This window comes from Sus scrofa, chromosome 11, assembly GCF_054392235.1.
Source record: "Sus scrofa isolate SSC_HxYL_T2T_F1_AM1 chromosome 11, Sscrofa_HxYL_maternal_Yorkshire_Landrace_v2.0, whole genome shotgun sequence".
Classification (NCBI taxonomy): Eukaryota; Metazoa; Chordata; class Mammalia; order Artiodactyla; family Suidae; genus Sus; species Sus scrofa.
The window spans coordinates 20140923-20167775 of record NC_139393.1 but is presented as its reverse complement, the minus strand read 5'-3'; the positions used below and the strand labels follow the sequence as shown (position 1 = coordinate 20167775).

General features: G+C 37.2%; 1 protein-coding gene across 4 annotated transcripts in view; it reads right to left on the bottom strand.

Moving 5' to 3' along the window:
* Positions 1-26853, bottom strand: part of SUCLA2 (succinate-CoA ligase ADP-forming subunit beta) — a 54572-nt gene that overhangs the window by 12854 nt on the left and 14865 nt on the right. For all 4 annotated transcript variants that reach the window (XR_014818880.1, NM_001444553.1, XM_021065585.2 and 1 more), the window contains 4 exon segments: positions 15757-15885; positions 12872-13010; positions 3652-3813; positions 3415-3557 (listed from right to left, as the gene is read on the bottom strand). Coding sequence is in view for 3 of the 4 variants with exons in the window: in NM_001444553.1 (NP_001431482.1) it covers positions 3415-3557; positions 3652-3813; positions 12872-13010; positions 15757-15885 (573 nt within the window). In the remaining variant the exon portion in view is untranslated.

Sequence of the window (26853 nt, the reverse complement as noted above, 5' to 3'; positions counted from 1 at the left end):
ATTGAATTGATCCTTTTATCATTAAATAAAGTCCTTCTCTATGGCCTTTTTTTTTTTAAATCTATTTTTTCTGACATGACTATAGCAACTCCCACTTTGTCTTTCTGTTTGCATGAAATATCTTTTTCTATCCCCTCATTTTTTTCCTTTTTTTTTTTTTTGCTTTTTAGGGCCACACCTGCAGCACGCATGTAAGTTCCCAGGCTAGGGGTCAAATCGGAGCTGCAGCACAGGATCCAAGCCACATCTGCGATGTATATCGCAGATCATGGCAATGCTGGATCCCAACCCACTGAGTGAAGCAAGGGATCAAACCTGCATCCTCAAGGATACTAGTCAGACTCACTTCTGCTGTGCCACCACAATGGGAATTTCCAGCCTCTCGTTTTCAATCTATGTGTGTCCTTTGACCTAAAGAGGGTCTCTTATAGAAAGCATATTGTAGGCTCTTGTTTTATCCAGTCTGCCACTCTATGTCTTTTGATTGAAGCATTCAGTCTACTGACATATAGATAATTATTAATAGATATGTATTTACTGCCATTTTAAACCTTGTTTATCAGTTGAATGTCCTTTGTTTTGTTTTCTTTTTTTTGGTTGTATAATTTTCTTCAATTTTATGTTTGTGTCCTCTTTTTGGTTTTTGTGAATCTATTGCCTGGATTTGATGTGTGATTTCCCTATTTTTCAAGTATGTTAACCCCTTCCTATATCTGCTTGTTTTAGCCTGATAGTCATATAGGCTCAAACACATTCTTAAAAAAAAAGTCTGTATTTTCTTCCTCTTCTTTCCCACATTTCACGATCTTCATGTCCTTTCTCCCATCTTCATGTTTATCCTTTTGCTGTTCCTTGTGTTTATCGTCATATTCAGTTTTTCTTTTTGATCTGTATATGGGCTTATTTAAGTGATTACTTTCCAATTGTGATTTCCTCCATCCTATATCTTCTTGCAAGTTACTTAGTCACTCCTCTGCATTATTCATTCTGCTATTCAATGCCTTTAGCTCAGCTTTTGTCTTGGCAATTGAATTTTCTCATTTTTCTTGGCTCTTCCTTATAGTTTCTAGTTCTCTTTTAAAGTAATCTGCATTACTATCAATAGCCATTCTTAATTCCTTCAGTATTTTCACTACCTCCTTTTTGAAGAACTCAGTGTCTCTTAGACTGCAGAGGTCAGTCTCATTGTTTGCTCCTTCAGGGGAAATCTTCTGTTCTTTTAACTTGGAATGGTTCCTACACTTCTTCGTTTTGCTTATATTTTTCTTACTCTGTGAGTTTAGGGAAAATAATTATCTACTGTAGTCTTGAAGGGCTATTTATATTCGGCAGCGTCCTTGGGTAGCTTGCGTGGGTTTACTATTTTTTGGCATAAGGGCTGCTTTTGATTTGGATGCTTGCTGTCTCTTTCCTCTGTGTGTGGAGGCCCTTTTCCCCCTGATAAGGAATGTGCAGGTGTACGGCCTGCACTTGGTTGCAGGGGCCTCAGCAGTGACTCTCAAGGAGGAGGTATATGATATATGTATTTGTGTATGTGCTGAGATACAAGGGTTAACTTCAAAACTCCTTAGCTACAGGGATCTTCACAACTTGGCCTCAATTTGCCAAAATTATTTCATATCATTTACCCCAATAATGCTGTATTCTTACACATGAGCATCTTAACCATTCCATGAACACAGTGGCCCTCTCTGGACTCCATGCCTTTGCCTACTTCCTTCCCCTTGCCTAATTCATACAATTCTCAACACAGTTCAGGTCATCATCTGTTCCATGGAGGCCACCCTGATCTTCCCAGTTACCAGCTCTGTCTTCTGTTCTTCCCCAGCACTATATTCGGTTCACCCGCCTAGTCAAACTATAAATGCCTCAAAGGAAGGACCAGGCATTCCCAAATTCAAGCATGGTGTCCACCACAAAGGGACATAATATATATACCGCCACTTCACCGCTATCCACACTGTCACCATTTCCAATTCCAATGCCCTCTGTGTCAGTCCAGCACCAAAACTCCTCATATGCTTCTCCATTCTTGTACATAGGCTCTAAAAGCCATGCTTAGAAATATTAACTAGAATTCTAGTTCACCTTAGTAAGTACTGAACTATTAGATAATTAGATAATATTCTGCTTTTAGAGTTTCTGTCAAAAGAAACTATAGAAATATAATCTCAATAAAGTTTATTTCTAAAAAAATTATAAAACCAAAGAAATAAAGTACATTTTGTATCTCATTTCAGTTTAATATTTAATGCTCTTTGTAAAATTGAATATGGCTAATAACAGTCTATAGACTCAAAGGAAAAGACCTGTAAAATAAAACTTTTCAAAACAATTCTAGAGTCTAAGACCAAGAAAAAAAAAGTCAGCATCATCAATAATAAATATTTATTGAGGACCTCTATATGCACTGAGCATTATGCCAGCCATTTAGAAAAGCAACAATGAGTAAACTATGATCCCTACGAATAACAAACTTAGTCTAAGTTCAGTAAGACTGGTTACGTGAGGTTCGTCATCTTATTTGTCCACAGCCCTTACAAAACTCACACTGGCCACACAGTAGATATATTCCTTTAAAAAAAAATCTAGTACATGATAATATTTATGTTTCTTGGATCACAATGCTTCACATCTCTTGTATTGTGATAATCATTTAGAAATGCATAGTTATAAATTATGAAATATCTATACGACAGATTGTACAAATATTAAAATGAGTGTTTTTGAATAATACTTTACACAAAAAGTGCTCAAGATATTTTAGTCAAAAAGACTCAGGCTGTTGGGTGGAAATCCTGTGAAATCAGATTGTTATGACCATTATACAACTACAGATGAGATAAATTCATTTGAGCAATTAAAAAAAAGAAAAAAAAAAAACAAAAAGACTCAAAATATGGGTATGAATGGGTGAACTATATGGCATATGAATTATATCTCAAACTGTTTCTAGAAAGACACATATGCAATGCATTTGAATGTGTGTGTGGGTGTGAAATATATATGCATTTAACAAGTCATGAAGAAAATAAATCAATAGTAACAAAAGTTATCTCTGGATAGAATTAGAGATGATTTTTATTTTCTTTTTAGTTTTATAGACTTTCCAGATTTCTAGACTTTTGCAGTCAATATACCTAAAATTTTTTTCTAAAGGAATGGGCTCTCACACCAAGTCGCTACCATTTATAGTATTATCTAATGCTATCCAGTATTTTTTCACTTCATTTTCTAAATCACAGTAGAAAACTTTACCTTTCTATCTAGTTTTGTTACACTGATTTTAGCAAATTTTTCCAAATTATAGAGGACTTTTGAATTTTGATGCTCAACTAGTATTACAGCTACATTTACTAGTTAATCAAGTTACTTCTTATCATTCAAATTTTAAAACATAAGCTCTGCTCTTACCTTTTTATCTGAAGTGATAAGCTTAAATGCTTCTGTTACTTGATGGACTGTGGCACCACCACCAACATCAAGAAAGTTGGCAGGAGTTCCTCCATGAAGTTTTATTATATCCATTGTGGCCATAGCCAAACCAGCACCATTTACTATTAAGGAGGGAAATAATTTGTATAAGTGACAAACATAAAGAAATTAAATTAAGCTTAGCCAATTCAACTCTCACATAAAAAAATGTGGTACCTAGACAGCCTATATTTCCATCTAGGCCAATGTAGTTGAGATTTGCCTTCGCTGCATCTTTGTCCCTCTCATCTTCCTGGGTCCAGTCCTGCAGGTCAAAGATTTTCTTCTGGCGATAAGCTGAATTAGAATCAAAATTGATCTTCGCATCCATACACAGCACTTTGAAGGAAAAACAGGAACGTGATCTTAATCTCAAGATAGACACAATAAAATGTACAATAATCAAATGTTTTTTACTTTAGAGGAAAAACACATTTTGTTACTTACTGAAGGTATTTCAGTTTATGTTCACAGTTAATTCAAACTGTTTTTTGAAAAAGAATATTTGAGAATTAAAAGTGCCCCATCAAAGTTACTGGTTCTACATTTATCTTAAGCAACAGATAAAGAAGAATGGGGGGGGGGTACCCTCAAAAGCATTTCTTTTTTATTACCAAGAATTAACTAACCATACTCCTAGCTAACTCCTTTGCTTGGGCCCTGAGCCCCAACTCAAAGGCATTGTTCCAGCAATTCTGCTTTCAAAAAATAAGTCTTATTTAAAAAGATATAGGAGTTCCCGTCGTGGCTCAGTGGTTAACAAATCCAGCTAGGAACCATGAGGTTGCGGGTTAGATCCCTGACCTTGTTCAGTGGGTTAAGGACCCAGTGTTGCTATGAGCTGTGGTGTAGGTGCAGACACAGCTCGGATCTCGCATTGCTGTGGCTCTGGTGTAGGCCGGTGGCTATGTCTCCAATTAGACCCCTCACCTAGGAATCTCCATATGCCATGAGTGCAGCCCTAGAAATGGCAAAAAGACAAAAAATAAAATAAAATAAAAATAAAAAGATATAAATCAAGACTTACATAAATGAAAAATAATGTATTTCTAGTTAGAAAAATAAACTGCTAGGAAGATGTTAATTTTTCCCCAATAATTTATAGGACTAATACAATTCCAATAAAAGTCTAGTATGATGTTTTGAAACCTGACATAGTTTTTCTAAAGGCTGCTTAGCAATAAGAGTTAGTCATTTGACAGCCAAGTACTAAAAGCAGTACCACAGCAGGACCCTGACAACTCTGCTAGCAGTAAGGGTTTGCAATATTTGTAAACAGAGCCCATACTCAATCCATAGTGTTCAAAAGACGGTAAGAAATGTACACACTGTTTTTCTCCTCCTAGAAATCACAAATGGCCCAGGCCAAAGTTAATTTCTTGCTCGGAGATTTCTCCCAACTGCTCTTAAGTCTTTAGGTAAAATAATCAGGACAATTGGCATCCTGGTAAGTCTAATATCAGTCCACTCTCCTTCACTCAGCTTTTACGTATTTTGTGCCATGAACCTTTGATAAAATGAAGTACATGGTTCTGGGAACAAAGCTGTGCCTGGGGCTCCTGGCAGTGGGAATGACTTAGGTTTTGGGGGTTTTGGTTGTTTTTTTTTTTTTCTCCTCAAATTTGGTAATTGAGGGGGGTCAAAGCTGTGATAAACTTATATGTATTATCAACATTTTGTACACTTTTAGAAGCAAAGCACTTAAGAGACCTGAAATACAAATAATTCTGAGACCATGAATAAACTCAATCCATTCCTATGAGAGACAGTCCAAACTGCCATAGCTGAAAGAATTTAAACTCTATCTAGAATTCATAACCTCTCTTTTAATCAAAATATACAAGAAATTAGAAAGAACATTAATTTCTTGGAACTTCTAACTCAGATAAGAGAATCTGGCTTAGGATTTTAGTTCTCCAGGTCCTTTGGACTTCATCACATTTGGCCTTAAAATCCAGGTGGGTCTTTATGCAGTTTACCATTAGAGGATTTCAGAGAATCTTAACGCCATAATTTAATCTCACTGATGAACTTCTATACTCCAACAGACAACCTACCCAGACACGATACGGTGTCAGAAACAGCAAAGAATAAATTTTCAGAGTTGAGCATATCACTTTCTCACAGCTGATTTTATTGTATTATTTTGACCCATTTTAGAAATTTCTGAAGGTGAAAATCCTCACTACCTATTAAGTGTTCCCAGAATATCTAAAGGAACAAAGGCTGGTATTGGAATATCATCAAAGTCCGAATGAGACCACCCAGACAGCTGCTCTCTCAAGAGCTCCACATCTACCTTAACAGACCATAGCTCAGGGGGTCAAGAAAACACATAGGAATGCTGGGAAGGGGGTGAATCAAATCTTCCCCACTCCTGATGCTGCCTTTCTCACTCGAAGGATTCGCTTGGTCTAACAGTCTGTCTTTCACTGCCTCTCTACTCACTTCTTCCCAGAGGAAGGGAAGCAAAGCATCTGTTCAGTTAATCTGGATATTCTAAAACCAGGCATGTGATTCAGCTCAATCTTTCTTCCTCTGGGAGTAAGGTTCCCACAGGGAGCAAGCATTTCCAACTGCTATTCCCAAGGGAGAGTCTCTGACTGAAAGGACTGCCCTGTTAAAGCCTCCTCTCTGAATAGATTTATTAAGTCTAATTGTGTAATTTGATCCATTTTAATTAGAAATCTGGCTAGGAAGATGGGTAATCACTGGAAGATCTCGCAGAAACCCCAGTGGTATGATAAATGGTATGATAAACTATTTAAGCAATAAACTATTTAAGCAATGGTATGACAAACTAAGCAATTCTAATCAAACATATTATTTATATATGTCCATGTATTTTCAGAGCATTACTAGGAAAATAACTCTAGAGTCTGTAAGCTTTCCTCTTACAATTATTGAAACAATTAAACCAGTACAAATTAAGAGGTATTCTTGATTCTCTGCAGCAGATATGCTCCAAAACAACTGGGCACATAGGAAGTAATTCTAAATTTAGTCATTCAAAACGTCCTTAAACTGGAGTTCCCTTCATAACTCAGTGGTTGATGAACCCGACTAGGATCCATGAAGATGTGGGTTTGATCCCTGGCCTTGCTCAGTGGGTTAAGGATGTGGAGTTGCTGTGAGCTGTGGTGTAGGTCACAGACAAGGCTCGGATCTGGTGTTGCTGTGGCTGCGGCACAGGTTGGCAGGTGCAGCTCTGATTCGATCCTGAGCCTGGGAACCTCCATATGCCATGGGGTGGCCCTAAGAAGTAAAAAAAAAAAAAAAAAAAGTTCTTAAACTATTTTAAGTAATACTATGATAATTTCCCCAAATGTATACTTTTATCTTGTCATATGGTAACCTAGTACCAAAGGAGACAAATACCTAAATTTTTGCAAGTTTTACTTTCAAAATATTACTTTTGAAAGTCAATAGGTACCTTATAAATCAAACCTAACAATCTGTAGATATTTATAACCACACAGTCTACATTGCTCCAAAGCCTCCACTCAAATATATGAAGAAGGTACTGTGAGAAATGAAGACCCACTAACAAAGCCTGAGCTTGGACGTATCTGTAAAGTCTTCTTTCCATTCCCACCGCCTTTGTAACCCAAGGCCTCTGTTACCTTCTGCTTGGACTATTGCTACAGCTTCCTAACCTAAAAGACTGTCTTATCACTAATCTCTTCCTACTCCAGTACTGCAGATATACTGCTCTACCAAAACTACCCGAGTCATACAACTGTGTCATATGTAAGAATACAAATTCTGCATCTGACTGGATTCACAGCCCATCTCTACTAGCCATGTGGCCCTGGCCAAGTCATGTAACCTTTGGGTAACTCAGTCTTCTAACCTATAAAATAAGGATAGTTAATATACCTACATCACAGAACTGTTTGAAACATTTAATAATCTATGGGGGGGGTGTCCCTATTTGAAAAGTTCTTACAACAATGTCTGGCACACAGTACTTGCCATGTTTTTGTTAAATAGAGGGAAAATACATTCTTTCTTTTTTTTTTCTTTTTAGGGCTGCACCATAGCATACGGAAGTTGCCAGGCTAGGGATTGAATCAGAGCTACAGCTGCCAGCCTACACCACAGCCAGCAATGTGGGATCCGAGCTGCATCTGTGACCTACACCACAGCTCATGACAACGCCAGATCTTTAACCCAGTGAGTGAGGCCAGGGGTCAAACCTACATCCTCATGGATACTAGCTGGGTTTGTTACCGCTGAGCCACAACTGGAACTCCTAAAAATATATTCTTAAAAACTTCGCTGTAGGAAACCAGAGTATACTCAGAATGCCTCTTTTGTATGGTCAAAATTCAAAACTATGAAAGAAGAAACTGAAAATAAACCAAAACATGGGAGACAAGCTAAAATGGAGTAGAGGTTTTTTTCAAAGACTAAGAAAAACAAATACAACGACAGAATTAAAATCTACAAATGAAGAACAAAACCAATAGTCTCTGTATTTTAGCAGTAATTAGTAAGAAAATACACTGGTGAAAAGATCTTATTCAAAACAGCAACAAAATATATCTCCACAAATCTAAAAGGAAATATAACACCTACCAAAAGAAAATAAGTCTTATTTAAAAAGATGTAAATCAAGACTTACATAAATGGGAAAATAACATATTCTAGTTGGAAAAACTAACTACTAGGAAGAGGTTAATTTTTCCCTACAATGTATAGGATTAAAACAATCTCTCTAAAATTCTAGCATGATCTGTTTGGAAACCTGACAAAAGGATTCTAAAGGTTGCCTAGCAACAGGAGTTAGTCATTCGACATCCAAGTACCAGAAAGCAGGAACAAAGGCTTCAAGGAGTTGAGAACCTCTAGACTGTGCGAAAAATAGAGCACATGCACATGCGCACAGAGTAACACTGGTGTGGACTCCTTGGTGAGGGTTTCTCACTTTCACGCAGTTTTCACTGCACCTCTTAAATTTGTCCTTGACCCACAAAGGGTTAAACAATGCCAATCTAAAATAATAAACAGGAATAAGTGCCCCCCTAAAAAAATTTAAACACGCATATGAAGGAAGCTTATCTCATTCATTACTAAAATGTACAATGAGGAGTTCCTATCATGGCACAGTGGAAAACAAATCCAACTAGGAACCATGAGGTTGCAGGTTCGATCCCTGGACTCGCTCAATGGGTTAAGTAAGGATCCAGCATGGCCATGAGCTATGGTGTAGGTCAAAGATATGGCTCAGACCTGGCATTGCTGTGGCTGTGGTGTAGGCTGGCAGCTACAGCTCTGATCAGACCCCTAGCCTGGGAACCTCCATATGCCACAGGTGCAGCCCTAAAAAGCAAAATAAATAAATAAATAGATAGATAAATAAATAAAATGTACAATGATACAAAAAAGAAAAATCAGATCCATGGAATCAGACACTTGAATAAGGCGGGGTATCAAAAATCAGTAGGGAATGTTTTATTTAATGATTTTAGGGAAACTGACCATTTGGAAAAAAGAAGTAAAGCTAAAATAAAACCTTCCAGTTTAAAGGCTTAAAAACGAAAAAGTGAAACATAAAAAGCAGAACTCAGTGAAGATGAATATTTACTTATTTTATATAATGGCAGAAAGGATACTATTCAAAATTGCAACCAAAAATTTATTTCTAAAAATGAATCTAAGAAATACAATACCTCCATTTAAAAAAAAATGTCTTATTTCTTCTTAGAAGAAAAAATATCTTTGCCGAAAAGCAATGGAAGTCAAAATGAGACCTGACTACATGAAAAATCAAAAAAGCTCCAATATGTTCAAAAAAAGAAAAATTCAAACAAAATTAAATAACAATAAACAAACTTAGAAAAATACATATATTAGATGTCAGACAGGCAAGCAACAGCCTTAATATATAAAAAGTTCATACACATGGAGAGGCACCAGGGTGTATATATATATACATATATATATGTGTATATATATATATATATATACGTGTATATATATATATACATATATATACGTGTATATATATATACATATATATGTGTGTATATATATATACATATATATGTGTGTGTGTGTATATATATATATGTATATATATATACTGTAATCTTTCTTTGAGGGGTTAGTTAAGAACCTATTATCTTTGTTTATATTTGCAAAAGAAACACTAGAAACACACACAAGAAACAAAAAAAAAGAGAGAGAGAGAGGAAGTGGGAGTAGACAAGGATGGGTAAAAGCTAAATTTTGAGATAAAGAGATGCTTCGATATACTGTTCTGATTTTTCAGCCATGCAAATAAATTTTCATCAAATTAATAAGAAAAGCCATCTGTATTTCCTTTGGGTACTATACATAGTAATGGCCACCCAAAGACAACAGGTCCTAACATATAGAACTTTTGAATATTACTTTATACGGTAAAAATGTTTACAGCTATGACTAAGATAGATAAAGATCTTGAAGAAAGGAGATTATTCTGGATTATCTGGGTAGGCCCTAAGTGACACTGAAGGTGTCAGGGAGAAACAGAGGGAGATTAGATAAACACAGAAGAGGAGGAGGCAGTGAGACCTCAGAGTTAGAGAATGGAATGCCACAAGCTAGAAAAGGCAAGGAAAGGCTACTTTCCTGGAGCCTCTGGAGGGAGCAGAGCAGCAGACACCTTGAATTCATATAATTCCAATGATTTTGGAATTCTGGCTTCCAAAACTGAGAATAAATATCTGTTGTTTTAAGCTACCTAGTTTGTAGTAATTTGTTACAGCAGCCATAGAAAACTAACCCAGATACCAAGGTCATCAACAAAAAATTCTTAGTCTGAGGAAACATACACTCAATAAATATGAAAAATTCTCAATATCACTACCAATCAAAAAAATGAAAAATAAGACACCATTTCCTGACTATTAGTTCAATGGAGATTAAACACACTACAACACTCACTTCTGGAACAAATAGGCAATGAAATGACACTGTGTATCAGAAAAACTTTTTCAGACAATAACCTAACAAAATACATCTCAAAATGTCATTATTCTGACTCAATAATCAAACCATGTAAAAAAAATACTATTACTCTTTGACTCAAAAATTCTACTTCTGGAGTTCCCATCGTAGCTCAGTGGTTAACGAATCTGACTAGGAACCATAAGGTTGCGAGTTCAATCCCTGGCCTCGCTCAGTGGGTTAAGGATCTCAACCCCTAGCCTGGGAATCTCCATATGCCGCGGAAGAGTCCAGTTGGATAGAATCCAGGAGTCTTTTTTCAGAGTTATCAGGTTTCATGATCAAGAAAATAACACAAGAAATAATGGTTTTGGAATTTCCATATGGCTCAGCGGGTTAAGTTCCCCAATGCTGCACGGGTGCAGACAAAAATAAATAAATATTTTTTAAAAAGAAATAACGGTTTTATTCTGATAATTCTCATTCATTGAATATTTCATTTTTAAAATGTGCATTAGTCCTCAACTCTTTAAAAAATTAATTCCATTTTTATATATTATCTCTATAATCTTTAGAGAATTTACTCATTCTTCTTTATACAATATAATGACCAGCTAAAAATTGATTTTTATGGTAAAAAATATAACTAATTAGATGTATGAAAATGAAAGATGATTTACAAATGCTTAAGAAGATTAGAAATGTCCAAAGAGACTTAAAAAAAAAAAATCAAACAAGTTATAGCAACAGAAGCAGTTAACATAAAATATCAAGAAAATTTTAGGCTACAAGTAAAACAACATATATATATGTTATATATATATATATTTTTTTTTGCCTTTTCTAGGGCCGTTCCCACAGCATATGGAGATTCCCAGGCTAGGGGTCCAATAGGAGCTGTAGCCGCTGGCCTACGCCAGAGCCACAGCGACTCAGGATCCAAGCCACCTCTGCGACCTACACCACAGCTCACAGCAACGCTGGATCCTTAACCTACTGAGCAAGGCCAGGGATTGAACCCGAAACTTCATCGTTCCTAGTCGGATTCGTTAACCACTCCTTCAACTTATATTTTTAGAAAAACTATACATGGAAGGCATGATATTCAAAATCTGATATGCCTTTTTTTTCTTTTTTTTTTTAAGGGCTGCACCAGCAGCATATGGAAGTTCCTGGGCCAGGGATCAAATCAGAGCCACAGCTGGAGCCTATACCACAGCCACAGCAACACTGGATCCAAGCTCCATCTGCGACCTATGCCGCAGCTTGAGGCAACGCCGGATTCTTAACCCAGCAAGCGAGGCCAGGGATCAAACCCACATCCTCAGGGACACTATGTCGGGTTCTTAATCCACTGAGCCACAATGGGAACTTCCTGACTTACCTTTTGAATGTATGTAAAAGAAAAGCTGTCAAAGCGACAAGGTAATCTTACTTCTCTAATATTAAAAGGACCCCAGTAACAGAACACACCTTTGCACAGTAACAATTACGGTGTCTCTACCATCTGAAACTGGGGGGGACTAAAATGGCTAATTCCCCAAAACTACAACTATTTACTCCCTACTGCACTGGATACTATAATCCAGCACTGCCCAGAAGAACTTTCTGCAACGATGAAAATGTTCTATATATGTACTATCCAATACAGTAACCACATGGAGCTACAGAGCACTTGAAATATAACTAGTACAAGTGAGAAAGATTTTAATTTTATATCATTTTAATTAATTTTACTGTTACAGATGACTGGATTCGGAAGATGTGGTATACACACACAATGGAATACTACTCAGCCATAAAAAAGAATGGCATAATGCCATTTGCAGCAACATGGATGGAACTAGAGAATCTCATACTGAGTCAAATGAGCCAGAAAGACAAAGACAAATACCATATGATATCACTTATAACTGGAATCTAACATCCAGCACAAATGAACATCTCCTCAGAAAAGAAAATCATGGACTTGGAGAAGAGACTTGTGGTTGCCTGATGGGAGGGGGAGGGAGTGGGAGGGATCGGAGCTTGGGCTTATCAGACACAACTTAGAAGAGATTTACAAGGAGATCCTGCTGAGTAGCATTGAGAACTTTGTCCAGATACTCATGTTGCAACAGAACAAAGGGTGGGGGAAAATGTAATTATAATGTATACATGTAAGGATAACTTGATCCCCTTGCTGTACAGTGGGGAAAGAAAAAAAAAAATTTTACTGTTACATGTGTCTGGTGGCCTCCATATTGTAAGTGCAGCTTTAACCCCTCTCTGTGTGCATAAATATATATTTAAAGTGTTTGTTTAATGAGTCTCCAACATTTGTTCACATTCGCTCTTTTCATTATAAAATAAGCTTCTACATAGGAATTAGTTTACTTCCTTACAAGGTTAACTCCCTTAGCAAAGCATACGATGTGTGGATAAATAGATAATCAATGTTTGATGAAAGAAAATACTTTACCAGCTCCATCTGAATCCTCTACCATTGGATTTATTTCTACCATGGTTGCATCATATTTCAGAAAAAGGTTGTAAAGCTTGATCATGTTTTCTGCTGCAGAATCCACAATACTGGGTGGAAATCCCATCTTCTGTGCAAGCTGAAAGCAATTTGTCTCTTTATTACAGGGATGTCATATACATCCAATCAACATTAAATTATTACAAATAAAAAACCTTACAGTTTATCATCTAAATGGTAAGCTTGAATCATCTGTGGTCAAACATTAGTCACTGAAATAGCAGCTACTATCACTAGATGGTTAAAGAAAACATTTTTTTTCAAAATCCTCACAAAGCAGGTAGTATGCCCATTTTACAAACAAGAAAGAGATTCAGAGGTCAAATTGACTTGCCATTCACTTCCTGTTCCCATGTTTATTCCATAGCCTCCATACTGCCTCTAAGCCTTACACCAACCTAAACTGAAAGAAGAGGCTTATACTTTATTAAAATTACATATAAAAGTTAGACTAAAAATCCCAATGGTTCAAAAACAATGGCCAAAACATCAAATCACCCTATTTTAGCTTTTAGGTAATTTATGAAGAGTGTCTACCAAGCAATGAAGACAGTCAAATGGGTCTTATCCCATTCATCCAAAAATCACATGAGCACCCAATACAAGCTAGGTGCAAAAGCTACAGGTATTTAAGCTTCTAATCTACTAGAAATGTTTTGTCTTGAGCAGAGATTTCTCACTCTATACACCTGAAGAGTTTTGTTTTTGTTTTGTTTTTTTCTGGCTTCTCCTGCAGCATGCAGAAGTTTCCAGGCTAGGGACCACACCTGCACCACAGCAGTGACAACACTAGATCCTTAACCCAGAGCCATCAGGCAACTTCCTTGAAGAATTTTTTAAAAAATACACACACCAAGGTTTCAACCCAGAATTTCTGGTTCACAAGTTCTATCAGGGGATGAAGAATCCGTAATTTTTAAAGTTCTATCAGCAATTCTGAACCACTGGTATAGAAGCTACATGTCTCTATGTTTATCCTAACTGCTGCAGTCCCTCGAGAACCCTACAAAGGAGTTTCTTCCTCTCTTCCAATTGCTATCTAAGCTACAATACATCTGACTTTCAATAACAGAAAACATTAAATTCTTTGAGAGTGAATGTGACTTTTGCAAAAAGTCAAATGCAAATAAATAAAGTGGATGATCATACTAAGACATGTCATTTGAGGAGTTCCCACTGTGGCTCAGCAGTAAGGAACCTGACTAGTATCCATGAGGATGCAGGTTCAATCCCTGGCCTCAATCAATGGGTTAAGGATCCATTTAAGGATCCAGCTTTGCCATGAGCTGTAGTGCAGGTCATAGACGCAGTTCGGATCCCGTGTTGCGGTGGCTGTGGTGTAGGATGGCGGCTACAGCTTCAATTTGATCCTAGCCTAGGAACTTCACATGCCATGGGTACAGCCCGAAAAAGACAAAAAAAAAAAAAAAAAGAAAAGAAAAGAAAAGAAATGTCATTTGAGATTAAGACATTTCAAATAAAGAATATTAGTAAAGTACCATTTTCATTTAGAAAGATTTTCAATAGGTCCCAATCTACTGTTTTAAATTTAAACATTTGCGAACTGCAACAGAATTCTGATCAACCCAGTATGACATCAGTTGTCAAGCATTGTGCTGGGTATTATTTCTGTTCATCCATCACTCAAAAAGCTACAATCTTAGATTATTCCTTCAAGTATTCTTGTAAATCAAGGGTTTGTTTCTCATCTAAATTTAAGTCTCCAGTCATCACTCTCACATAACCACCTAACGAATCAAATCTCTGTCCCCTTTAAACCTTTATACCAGTCACTTGCCTAAATGACTCGCTTCATGCTTTATCAGGGATATCTTTGTATCAGTCAAAATTCCTGCTCTACTGTACTTCAATACCATAAGCTTCTTTTGACAGTTTCCTGATAAGATATGTTAATTTCAGTCAAACTTTAATACTCAAACTTCTTTTGAAGATGGGTCACTCATTCTTTATATCCAAACTAAACAATTTAATTCAGCAGCAATATTATAAACATTGCCAAGCAACTCTCACAGGCCATAACATTAAACTTCATTTAGTTTTTGTTTGCAGGTTTTTTTGGGTGGGGTGGGGAGGATGATGGAACTGGATGGGAGGAAGAGGCACACAAGGATGGCTCAGAAATTTGCCTACTGTAGGCAAAATTTATTGTGTATGTGCATACACCAAGAGGAAAGGTGTCCATAAACCTCACTCCACCCCCCAAAAAACCACTGATCTATCACCAGGATATATTCAACTGTGTCCCCACCATTCCACAGAATTTACAGGATAGGAAGGAGGGACGGGAGCATGTTAAATGCCACCATGGCGATGTAAAATCCAGACTGTGAAAAATGATGAGGGGTAACTGCCCCAGGTTCTTCAACAAATGAAAGAAAATGGATGAAGAAAGGGAGGGAAAGGAAAGCTATAAACTAGAAAAAGACCTAGGAGACATGTTATCCAATAGCAGTGAAGGAACTTGTACGGATCCCAACTCAAACAAATTGTAAAAGGAAGAAAACTTGAGACAATTAGGGAATGTGAATGAATAAGTAAACAAGGGTATGAAGAAATTATTGTACAGTGGCTACTTTAAAAGAATCCGTATCTTTTAAAGATACATATTAAAGTATTTACAAAGATAAAAAGAAAAACACTTTAGATACTTCTAAAACATTCAATACCAAACAAGATATTAACATGCCTTGACACTCAAAAAAATTTTTTACTAAGTTTTGTCCCTCATGTCACTTATTCAAAGTTAATTCTAAGTTTTATAATTACCTAATCAAAAGCTAAAAATGTTTCAGGATACAACATACCCGGACAGCTTGTTCTTTTTTGATGCCTTCTACAATGTCAATAGGTTCTTTAACTATGGCCTCAGGCGTCTCAGCAGCAACATCTTCAATGTTGACACCACCTTGAGAACTTCCGATTAATACAGGGCCCTAGTAGGAGGGGAAACAGCCAAAAACATTTAGGTTTTCTTTTGGACCCATCAGTAAAATTTTAAAATATATTTGTGCACAATATCAGACTTATACATCTACCACCCTCACCACTTTCAAATTCCCTTGGGAACTTATCCTGCCTCGCCTACACAATGCCCCCTCAAATGTTCGATTAAAGTAATGGAAAAAGAAGCAAAAAGAAAGAAAAAGACAATGGCTCACCTGTGAGGGAAAAAGAGTAAAAATATATGCAAGATGTATACCAAACAAGTTAACATAAACACATATAGAATATGAAATAAAACCTATGCATTTTTCATAAGAACCCAAGGGTCATTAAAGCATTGTTTAAAGGACATCAAAAAAAAAACAAAAAACGGAAAGTCTAATGAGCAAAAGTTCCTGATTTTATAAACACTAGCCCTACTGGAAGTCAGCGAAAAGAAAGCTACCTACCTTGAGGGAATAGCTCTGGCTACTATCATGAACAAAAAGAAGGTAAGCCGTAAATACTCAACAATTAAGTTAACTTTTGGAGTTTCCATCATGGCTCAGTGGAAATGAACCTGACTAGTAACCATGAGGACAAAGGTTCAATCTCTGGCCTCGCTCAATGGGTTAAGGAGCTGGCATTGCCATGAGCTTCGGTGTAGGTTGCAGACACGGCTTGGATCTGGCATTGCTGTGGCTGTGGCAAAGGCTGCAGCTACAGCTCTGATTCAACCCCTAGCCTGGGAATCCCCATATGCTATATGATATCATCCTACACTTCTAGGAGGAACTGAGTGGGCAATGATTAAACCAACCATTCCTACTTCATAAACTATTCCCCACCCTCCACCCACCCCCAAATACTCTGGACGTCAGAGTCAGCAAAATGGTGGAAGAAAAGGCCCCAGCTTTTGCTTAGTGCTTAGAAACACTAATTCAACAACAATATATGGCCCCAAAAGCCTGTCAGAGGATGCCAGAAACCAGTTAGGAAGTTGTATCCCAAGCAAGCTCAACTGGAACAAAATGGGTAATAAAAGCCATTTCACCTCATCTAAGTCAGCCCCTCCCCAAGCCAACACAGTTCTAGATACAGAGCAACAGCCCAAGGCTGGGCTTCTCTCTGGGAAAGGAAAGAGAAGAGTGAAATGTGCACCTAACACTTCCTGCTTTTCAAGAGATTATCCAAGGACAGGTTTCTGTCTCATCTGACTTTGGAGGGCTAACTGGGAAGCTGCATACTCTGAACGCCTGTGGGGCCACTGAGAATAAAAGAAAGCTCAGCAGCTGTGACAGCACCAGCGAACTCGGAATATTATAGCTCACCAAAGTTGGGAGAAGGTACTCAGCTCATGGATATCTTTTTAACAACTTCAAGAACTAGAAAAAGAACAAACTGAACCCAAAGTTAGCAAAAAGAAGGAAATAATATAGATTAAAGCAGAAACAAAAGAAGTAGAAAATAGAAAAAAATTAACAAAACCAACCAAGAGTTGGTTCATTAAAAAAAATCAATAAAATCAAAAAACCTTTAGCAAGACTGAAAAAAAAAAGACTCAAATAACAAAAAGCAGTAGTGAGAGAGAATACATTACAACTGATGCCACAGAAATGAAAAAAAAAATTATGAGACTACTATGAACAATTACATATCAACAAATTGGATAACCTGGAAGAAATGGATAAATTCCTAGAAACATACAATCTACCAAGACTGAGTCATGAAGAAATGAAAAAACTGAACAGACCTTTAACAAGTAAGGAAATTGAATTAGAAACCAAAAACCTCCCAATAAAGAAAAGCTGAGTGAAAATGGCTTCAATGAACAATTCCACCAATCCTTCTCAAACTTTTCCAAAAGACTGAAAAAGAACACTTCCAAACTCATTCTATGAGGCCAGCATTATGCTGTTACCAAAATCAGACCAGGATAGTACAGGAAAACTACTGACTAATGTCCCTGATGAATGGCGATGCAAGAACTCTTTACAAAATACTAGTCTACCAAATTCAGTAACATATTAAAAGGATGATACATGATCACCACCAAAGGAGGGTTATTTCTGGAATGCAAGGATGTTCAACATAGGAAAATCAATCAATGTAATACACTGCATTAACAGAATCAAGGCTGAAAATCTCAATTGCTCCAAAAAATCACTTGAAAAAAATTCAATGCCCTTTTATAAAAAGACTCAACAAACTAGGAAGAGAAGAAACTAATCTCTGCATAATAAAGGTGACATATGAAAAGCCCATAACCAGTATTAAATTCAATGACAAACAACTGAAAGCTTGCCTTCTGAGATCAGGAAAAAGGCAAGGAGGCCCACTCTCACCATTTTATTCAAAATAGTATTAAAAGTCCTAGCTAGAGCAATCAGACAAGAGAAACAAAAGGCATCCAACAGGAAAGAAAGAAGTAAAATTACCTCTGTACACAGATGATGATTGCGTACAGAGAAAACTCTCAAGAATAGGCAAAAAAAAACTGTTTAAGAATGAATGAGTTCAGCAAAGTTACAGCACAAAATCAACACACAAATATGTCTTGTATTTCTTACACCAACAATGAATAATCCAAAAAAAAGAAATTAAGAAAATGATCCCATTTACAATAGAGTCAAAAAGAATGAAATACTGATGTTCCTACTGTGGCTCAACGGGTTAAGAACCCAACTAGCATCCATGAGGATGCGGGTTCAATCCCTGGTCTCACTCAGTGGGTTAAGGATCCAGTGTTGCTGCAAGCTGAGGCGTAAATTGCAGATGTGGCTCAAATATGGTGTTGCTGTGGCTGTGGTGTAGGCTGGCAGCTGCAGCTCTGATTTGATCCCTAGCCCAGGAACTTCCATATATCACAGATGCAACCCTTAAAAGCAAAAAAAACAAACAAACAAACAACAACAACAACAAAAAAACAAATGAAATACTTAGGAATAAACTTAACCAAGGAAATGAAATACATGTACACTAAAAATTACAAAACAACAGTGAATGAAATTAAAGACACAAATAAGAAAGCATCCTGTGTTCATAGACTGGAAGACTTAATATTAAGATGTCCAATACTACTCTAAGTGATCTACAGATTCAATGCAATTCCTATTAAAATCCTAATGGCATTTTTTTCCCAATACAATCTTTTTTTCCATTGTCCATGTGCTGCAAAAAAAAAAGAAAAGAAAAGAAAGAAAAATCCTAAAATTCATGCGGAATTCCATAAAACTCTGAATAATCAAAATAATCTTGAAAAAGAAAAAAAAAAAGCTGAAAACTTCATACTTCCTAGTTTCAAAACACATAACAAAGCTATAGTAATAAAAACAGTATGATTAGAGAAATGCAAACCAAAACTACAATGATGCATCACTGACGTATCACCTCACACCAGTCAGAATGGCCATCACCAAAAGGTCTATAAACAATAAATACTGGAGAGGGTGTGTAGAAAAGGGAACCTTCCTACACTGTTGGCAGGAATGTAAGCTGGTGCCACCACCAGAGAACAGTACGGAGGTTTTTTAAAAAACTAAATATAGAACTATAATATGATCCAGCAGTCCCACTCCTGAGCATGTATCTGGAGGAAACCATAATTCAAAAAGATACATGCACCCCAATATTCACCACAGCACTATTTACGATAGCCAAGACATGGAAGCAACCTAAATGTCCAGGAACACAAGAATGGATAAAGAAGATGTGGTACATATATAATGGGATATTACTCTGCCATAAAAAAAAGAATGAAATAATGCCATTTGCAGCAACATGGATGAACCTAGAGACATTATCATACTAAGTGAAGTAAGTCAGACAGAGAAAGACAAATATATAAGATCATTAATATGTGGAGTCTAATAGAAATGATACAACAGAACTTAGAAAACAGAAACAGACTTAAAGATTTTGAAACAACTTATGTTTACCAAAGGGGAAACATGGGGGGGGGATAAATTACAGGGTTGGGGTTGATATACACACACTACTATATATAGAATAGACAGGTAACGGGGACCTACTGTACAGCACAGGGAAAGTTACTCAGTACTGTGTAACCTATACAGGAAAAGAATCTGAAAAGGAATGGAGAGAGATATATATATGTGTGTGTATAACTGAATTACTTTGCTGTACACCTGAAACTAAAACTTTGTTAAAATACTGAGTCTTGAGAATAAACAAACTTTTTTTTTTTTTTTTTTTTTTTAGTATGGCTCTGGAGTTCCCTGGTGGCTTAGAGGTTAAGGATTCAGTGCTGTCACTGCCATGGCTGGGGTTTGATCCCTGGCCCAGGAACTTCCACATGCCATAGGTACAGCCCAAACAACAACAACAACAAAACCCCTGCAAAAAACAGTATTGTTTTTGACATAAAGACAGACATAAAGACCAACTGAACAGAACAGAGAACCCAGAAATAAACCCTCATGTACATGGTCAAATGGTCTTCAACAAAGTTGCCAAGGCTAGAAAATGGGGAAAGGACAGTCTCTTCAACAAATGCTGTTAGGGAAACTAGATATCTACATGCAACATAATGAATTTGGACCCCTACCTTATACCATATACAAAAGTTATCTCAAAGTGGATTAAAGACCTAAATGTAAGACCTGAAATTGTAAAACTCCTAGAAAACATAGAAGAAAAGCTTCATAACATTGAATTTAGTGATAATTTCTTAAATAAGATAGCAAAGCACGGAGTTCCCGTCGTGGCGCAGTGGTTAACGAATCCGACTAGGAACCATGAGGTTGCGGGTTCGGTCCCTGACCTTGCTCGGTGGGTTAAGGATCCGGCGTTGCCGTGAGCTGTGGTATAGGTCGCAGACGTGGCTCGGATCCCGAGTTGCTGTGGCTCTGGCATAGGCCGGTGGCTGCAGCTCTGATTCGACCCCTAGCCTGGGAACCTCCATATGCTGCGGGAGGGGCCCTAGAAAAAGGCAAAAAAAAAAAAAGACAAAGACAAGCAACAAAAACAAAACAGACAAGTGGGAGTATATCAAACTTAACCTCTACACAGAAGAAACAATCAACAAAGTAAAAAGGAAACCTAGAGAGTGAGAGAGAATATTTGCAAACCACATATGAAAGAATAATATTCAGAATATATAAAGAACACAACTCAACCAAAACCCCAAACAACTCAACTAAAAATGGGCAAAAGACCTAAATAGACATTACTCCAAAGGAGATATATGTCTTAGCTTAGGATGCTATAAAAAAATACCAGATTGGTGGCTTAAACATTTGTTTCTCACAATTCATGGTTCACACCCATACTAATCTCCTTATCAAATGGTTCTTCAGCCACAACCTTTTAATTATCTTCAGAATAGCTCTCTCAGAGTTCTGTTGTGGCTCAGCGGTAATGACCCCAACTAGTATCTTGAGGATGCAGGTTCGATCCCTGGCGTCACTCAGTGGGTTAGGATCCAGAGTGGCTGTGGCTGTGGCATAGGTTGCAGATGCAGCTCTGATTTGATCCTTAGCCTAGGAACCTCCACATGCCTCAGGTGCAACCGTAAAAAGAAACAAAAAAGAGAAAAAGAATAGCTCTCTCATTTTTTGCAACATAGGCAGGCTGAGAATGTTCCAAACCTTTAAGTGTTAATTCCTTTTTATTTAATAATTCCTTCTTTATTTCTCTCTTCTCAAATTCTACCAAGCAGTAAACGGTAAGGAGAAATGAAGCCACCCCTTCAACATTTTGCTTAGAAATTTCCTTACCTAAATATTAAATATCATCACCTTCCACAAAACACTAGAATATGAATACGATTCAGTAACTTCTGCGCCACTTCATAACAAGGATCATCTTTCTTCCATCATCCACGAATGCTCTTCATTTCTGAGCTCTCACCAGAATAGTCTTTACTGTCACTATTTCTATCAACATTCTGTTCATTATTATTTATACAATCTTTAAGAAGATGGAAGCTTTCCTTACATATCTCTGTTCTTTTCTTTCTGCGTCCTCACCAGAATCATCTTTGAATCCCTCCATCGCAATCTCAGCTTTTTCTAACCTGCACCTCAAAACTCTTCCAGCCTCTCTACCAATTACCCAGTTCTGTATTATGGCATTGGGGGTTAGGGCTTCAACATGAGAATTTTGGAGAGGACATAAACATTCAGTCCATAACAACATACAAACGGCTAACAAGCACAGGAAAAGGTACTCACTATTATTAAGCACTAGGGAGATGCAAATCAAAACCACAATGAGATATTACCTCACACCTATTAGGACAATTTGTCAATAATAATAATAATGATAGTGTAAGTGAAGATGTGGAAAAGATGGAACTCTTGTGCCATGTTGGTAGAAATGTAAAATATTGGAGTCACCGGGGAAAACAGAATAGAGGTTCCTCAAAAAATTAAATATGGAATTACCATATATGATCCAGCAATCCTAATTCTGGGTATATATCCAAAAAAAACTGAAAACAGGATCTCAAATAGGTATTTCCACGCCCATATTAACTGCAACATTATTCACAATAGCCAAGAGGTGGAAGAAACCTGAATATCCATCAACAGATGAAAGATAAAGAGAATACTTTATGGAATGGAATTTTCTTCAGCCTTAAAAAAAAAAAAAAAAAAGGAAATCCTGACATATGCTATGACACAGATGAACTTTAAGGACATTATCCTAAGCAAAATAAACCAATTACAAAACAAGAAATACTGCATGATTCTACTCAGAAGAGGTATATAAAAGAGTCAAATTCTTGGAGGTCCCTTGTGGTGCAACAGGTTAAGGATCCAGCATTGTCACCACCATGGCTCAGGTCGCTGCTGTGGCATGGGTTCAATTCCTGGCCCAAGAACTTGACATGCTGTGGATAAGGCCAAAAAAAAAAAAAAAAAAGTCAAACCCTTAAAAACAGAAAGTAGAATGGTGGTTGCCAGGAGCTGGAGAAAGGGATAAATGGGAAGTTGTTTCTCAATGAGTTTCAGTTCCACAAGATAAAAAGTCCTCTATTATGCAACAATATGCATAAAGTTAACACTATTGTGCCATACCTTTAAAAGTGGTTAAGATAGTAAATTTCGAGTACTTCTGGCCACAATTTGAAAAATAAAAACAACTCTAGACCAGAAGATCAGTGAGCTTCTGTGGTTGCCAATATCCTGCTTATTGTCATATATCAATACACCAGGAGGGTAACACATCCCTGATCAAATGGAAACTTTATGTATGCGACTCTCCTAGACCTTGTCCGGTGCATCTGTCCATTCGGTTGATCCTGATTTGCATCCTTTGGCTATAATAAAACTGCAAGCACAAGTATAGAACTTCCCTAAGTTCTGTGAGTCATTCTCTAGCAAATTATGAAACCTGAGGGGTACTAGAAACCCCTAAATTCGTTGCCAGCTAATCAGAGGTGAGGGTGACCTGGGGAACCCCAAACTTAAGGCTGATGTCTGAGTGAGGACAGTAATGTGAAGGACTGTGCCCTGAACCTGTGCAGGTTGACCTGATTCCGGGTACTTGGTGTCAGAACTCACTGCAAAATACACACACAAAAAATTGAAAAGAATCCACTGCAGAAGAGACTACAGAAAAAAACAGCAGCAAGCTTAGGTAAAGGGAAACGTTTGAAATTACAGTCTAATTTTTAGTTTCTCTATAAACTTCATATGAAAAGGTGTTTTCGGGGTTCCCATTGTGGCTCAGTGGAAACAAACACGACTAGTAGCCATGAGGTTGTGCGTTTGATCCCTGCCCTCGCTCAGTGGGTTAAGGATCCGGTGTTGTCATGAATTGTGGTATAAGTCGCAGATGCAACTCAGATCCTGCATTGCTGTGGCTGTGGTGTAGGCTGGCAGCTACAGCTCCAATTTGACCCCTAGCCTGGGAACCTCCATATGCCGTGGGTGGGACCTAAAAAGCAAAAAAAAAAAAAAGGTATTCTTCATTTCCTCTCAGGAAGGCAATTCATAATTATAAGCTTTTACAGAGATTTAAAGAGAGGGAAAAACTCAGAAATAGCCTATTCAACTACGGTCATGCTACTGATGGTGAATATAGATAATCTACAGATAAGCCCCAAATATACTTTTATTCAACAGAAGAGGTAGAATCAACAAACTTTTAAGGCATTTGAACATTTTATTTTAGTTTTACTTTCCTTTTCTTTTCATTTCTGCTGATAAGAGAAGTAAAGAGTCACATAAAAAGCAGCACTACTAGAGGAGGGGCTGTTAATATTAAATTCTCACTAAAGCAATGATTAAGTTTCCAAGAGCTGGCCATAAGTTAGAGAAAAGGCTTAATATATATATAAAAAATATATTAAAGAAAGTGAACAATTTCTCTTTATACTAATTCCCTGACCCCCAAACTTGTAGCCAGTGAGTCAGAAGTAAACTTTCAGAATAATTTAAGTTCTGGCAAAGAACTATAATTTCAAATAAATTAATAATGCTATTTTCACCTTCTTAATCTAAATTCCTCTTTTCTTACTGATCTCACAAAAAGTTTTGTCTTAAAATGGATTTGAATTTAAAATTATATGACAAACAGGCCACTTAAACATCTCTTTTTTAAAAAATAAAAGTATGGAAAATAAAATTTGGAATTCCTGCAGCACATTTTATACCTCATCCAAGCAAAGCAAAAAACTGACATAGTTAAATGTACCATTCATTTACAGAAGACTGCAATGTTTTTACTAGAAAAATAAATTAAAGTACAAATGCAATTTGTTAAATTAGATTTGTCTCAGCAAAAAGTACCCAACAGGCACTGGAAAATGTTAAAAAATCTGATTTTTTAAAAATGCCAAAACATAGAATAGGAACTTAAACTGATTTTTCTGGCACATCGACCATATGGTAGCTATCTGCCCAGGCTTCCTGATGCGATACGTACTAAAGAGACCAATAGAGCCTATGATTCATCTCTTAAAAACAGATAAAGCAACTAAAGCAATTTTTAAAGATCAGTTAACTCTTCTGCATATGACTAATTCAATCAAAGTGCTCTTTGTCTTTTAGCTTAAATAGCTGACTTATTCTCTGTTGTTTAATGGGGATCTGACCACAGAGATTCCCAAAATAGTTCGTCTTATCCCCAAAAGTAACACCAATCAACTCCACGTTAGTCTAACACAATAGCATCCAAGAATATTATCATTTCCTTGGCCAAATGGTTTAACAAGTACTACTGAATTTTTAGAATGAATTGTTACAACTACATATTACTTGTGCAAATAAAATAAACACATGTTCCTTAAATAAGACTTAGAGTTCTCCGAAAATTCAAGTTCTTTTTTTTTTTTTTTTGTCTTTTTGCTATTTCTTGGGCCGCTTCCACGGCATATGGAGGTTCCCAGGCTAGGGGCCGAATCGGAGCTGTAGCCACCGGCCTACGCCAGAGCCACAGCAACTCGGGATCCGAGCCGCGTCTGCAACCTACACCACAGCTCACGGCAACGCCAGATCCTTAACCCACTGAGCAAGGTCAGGGACCGAACCCGCAACCTCATGGTTCCTAGTCAGATTCGTTAACCACTGCGCCACGATGGGAACTCCCGAAAATTCAAGTTCTTAAAATGAATTCAAATGTCATCATCTTCCCTAATGCTTTAACATGCCTTTAACATATTCCGTGTGTTATAGTCACATCTTTAACAATACATATTCAGTTTGCTACATTTATTCCAATCAAGATAAGCTACTCTGAATGTACAATATTACAGGACTCATATCTCAAACTGTCCAGGCACATATACTTTGTTTCCGGCTATAACAAAAAGTTATAACATAATAACTAACAAAATGATAGGTGTTGATATATAATATCAATGAAAAGTAAAAAAAAAAAAAAAACTAGTGAAAATAATTTAAATTGTAAAAATACAGTTTTTACAAGTGTTTGTATTATAAAAGGTAATTGTCATAGGATTTCTAAAGTAACTTACAAACTAAACTCTATTACATAAAGCCTACAGAAGTAAAGATATCACTTATGACCAAAACAATGTTTTTTTAATCTTATATCCTAAGTGGCTTTTTACTACCATCTAGTGTTACACCTTAAGAAATACTTTCTTACAGGAGTTCTCTAGTGGCCCAGCTGGCTAAGAATTCCATGTTGTCACTGCTGTGGTTGGTTCACACCTGGGAACTTCCACATGCCATAGGTGTCACCAAAACGGAAAAAAAGAAAGAATTTTTTTGTTTGTTTTTTTGTTTTTTTTTTTTTTTTTTGCCCTTTCCTAGGCTACTCCTGCGGCATATGGAGGTTCCCAGCCTAGGGGTCTAATCGGAGCTGCAGCCGTTGGCCTACGCCACAGCCACAGCAACACGGGATCCGAGCCGAATCTGCAACCTACACCACACAGCTCAAGGCAATGCTGGATCCTTAACCCACTGAGTGAGGCCAGGGATCGAACCCACAACCTCATGGTTCCTAGTCGGATTCATTAACCACTGTGCCACGACGGGAACTCCAAAACAGAAATTCTTATAAAAATTAAAAGTTACAAAAATTTTAGAATGCCACTCAAACATTACTAGAAGACTTAACTGTAGGAAAAAAATCACTACATGGAAAATAGCTGTTTCATAAATAAGCTGTCTTGGAGTTCCCGTTGTGGCGCAGTGGTCAACGAATCCCAACTAGGAACCATGAGGTTGCGGGTTTGGTCCCTGCACTTGCGCCCTTGCTCAATGGGTTAACGATCCAGTGTTGCCGTGAGCTGTGGTGTAGGTCGCAGACGCGGCTCGGATCCCGAGTTGCTGTGGCTCTGGTGTAGGCTGGTGGCTACAGCTTCGATTAGACCCCTAGCCTGGGAACCTCCATACGCCTCGGGAGCGGCCCAAGAAATGGCAAAAAGACAGAAGACCCAAAAAAAATAAATAAATAAATAAGCTGTCTTATACAAGAAATCATTTTCTTGACCCTTAAAATTTGTTACACTACTAATTATGTAATTAATGATGTTCTACATC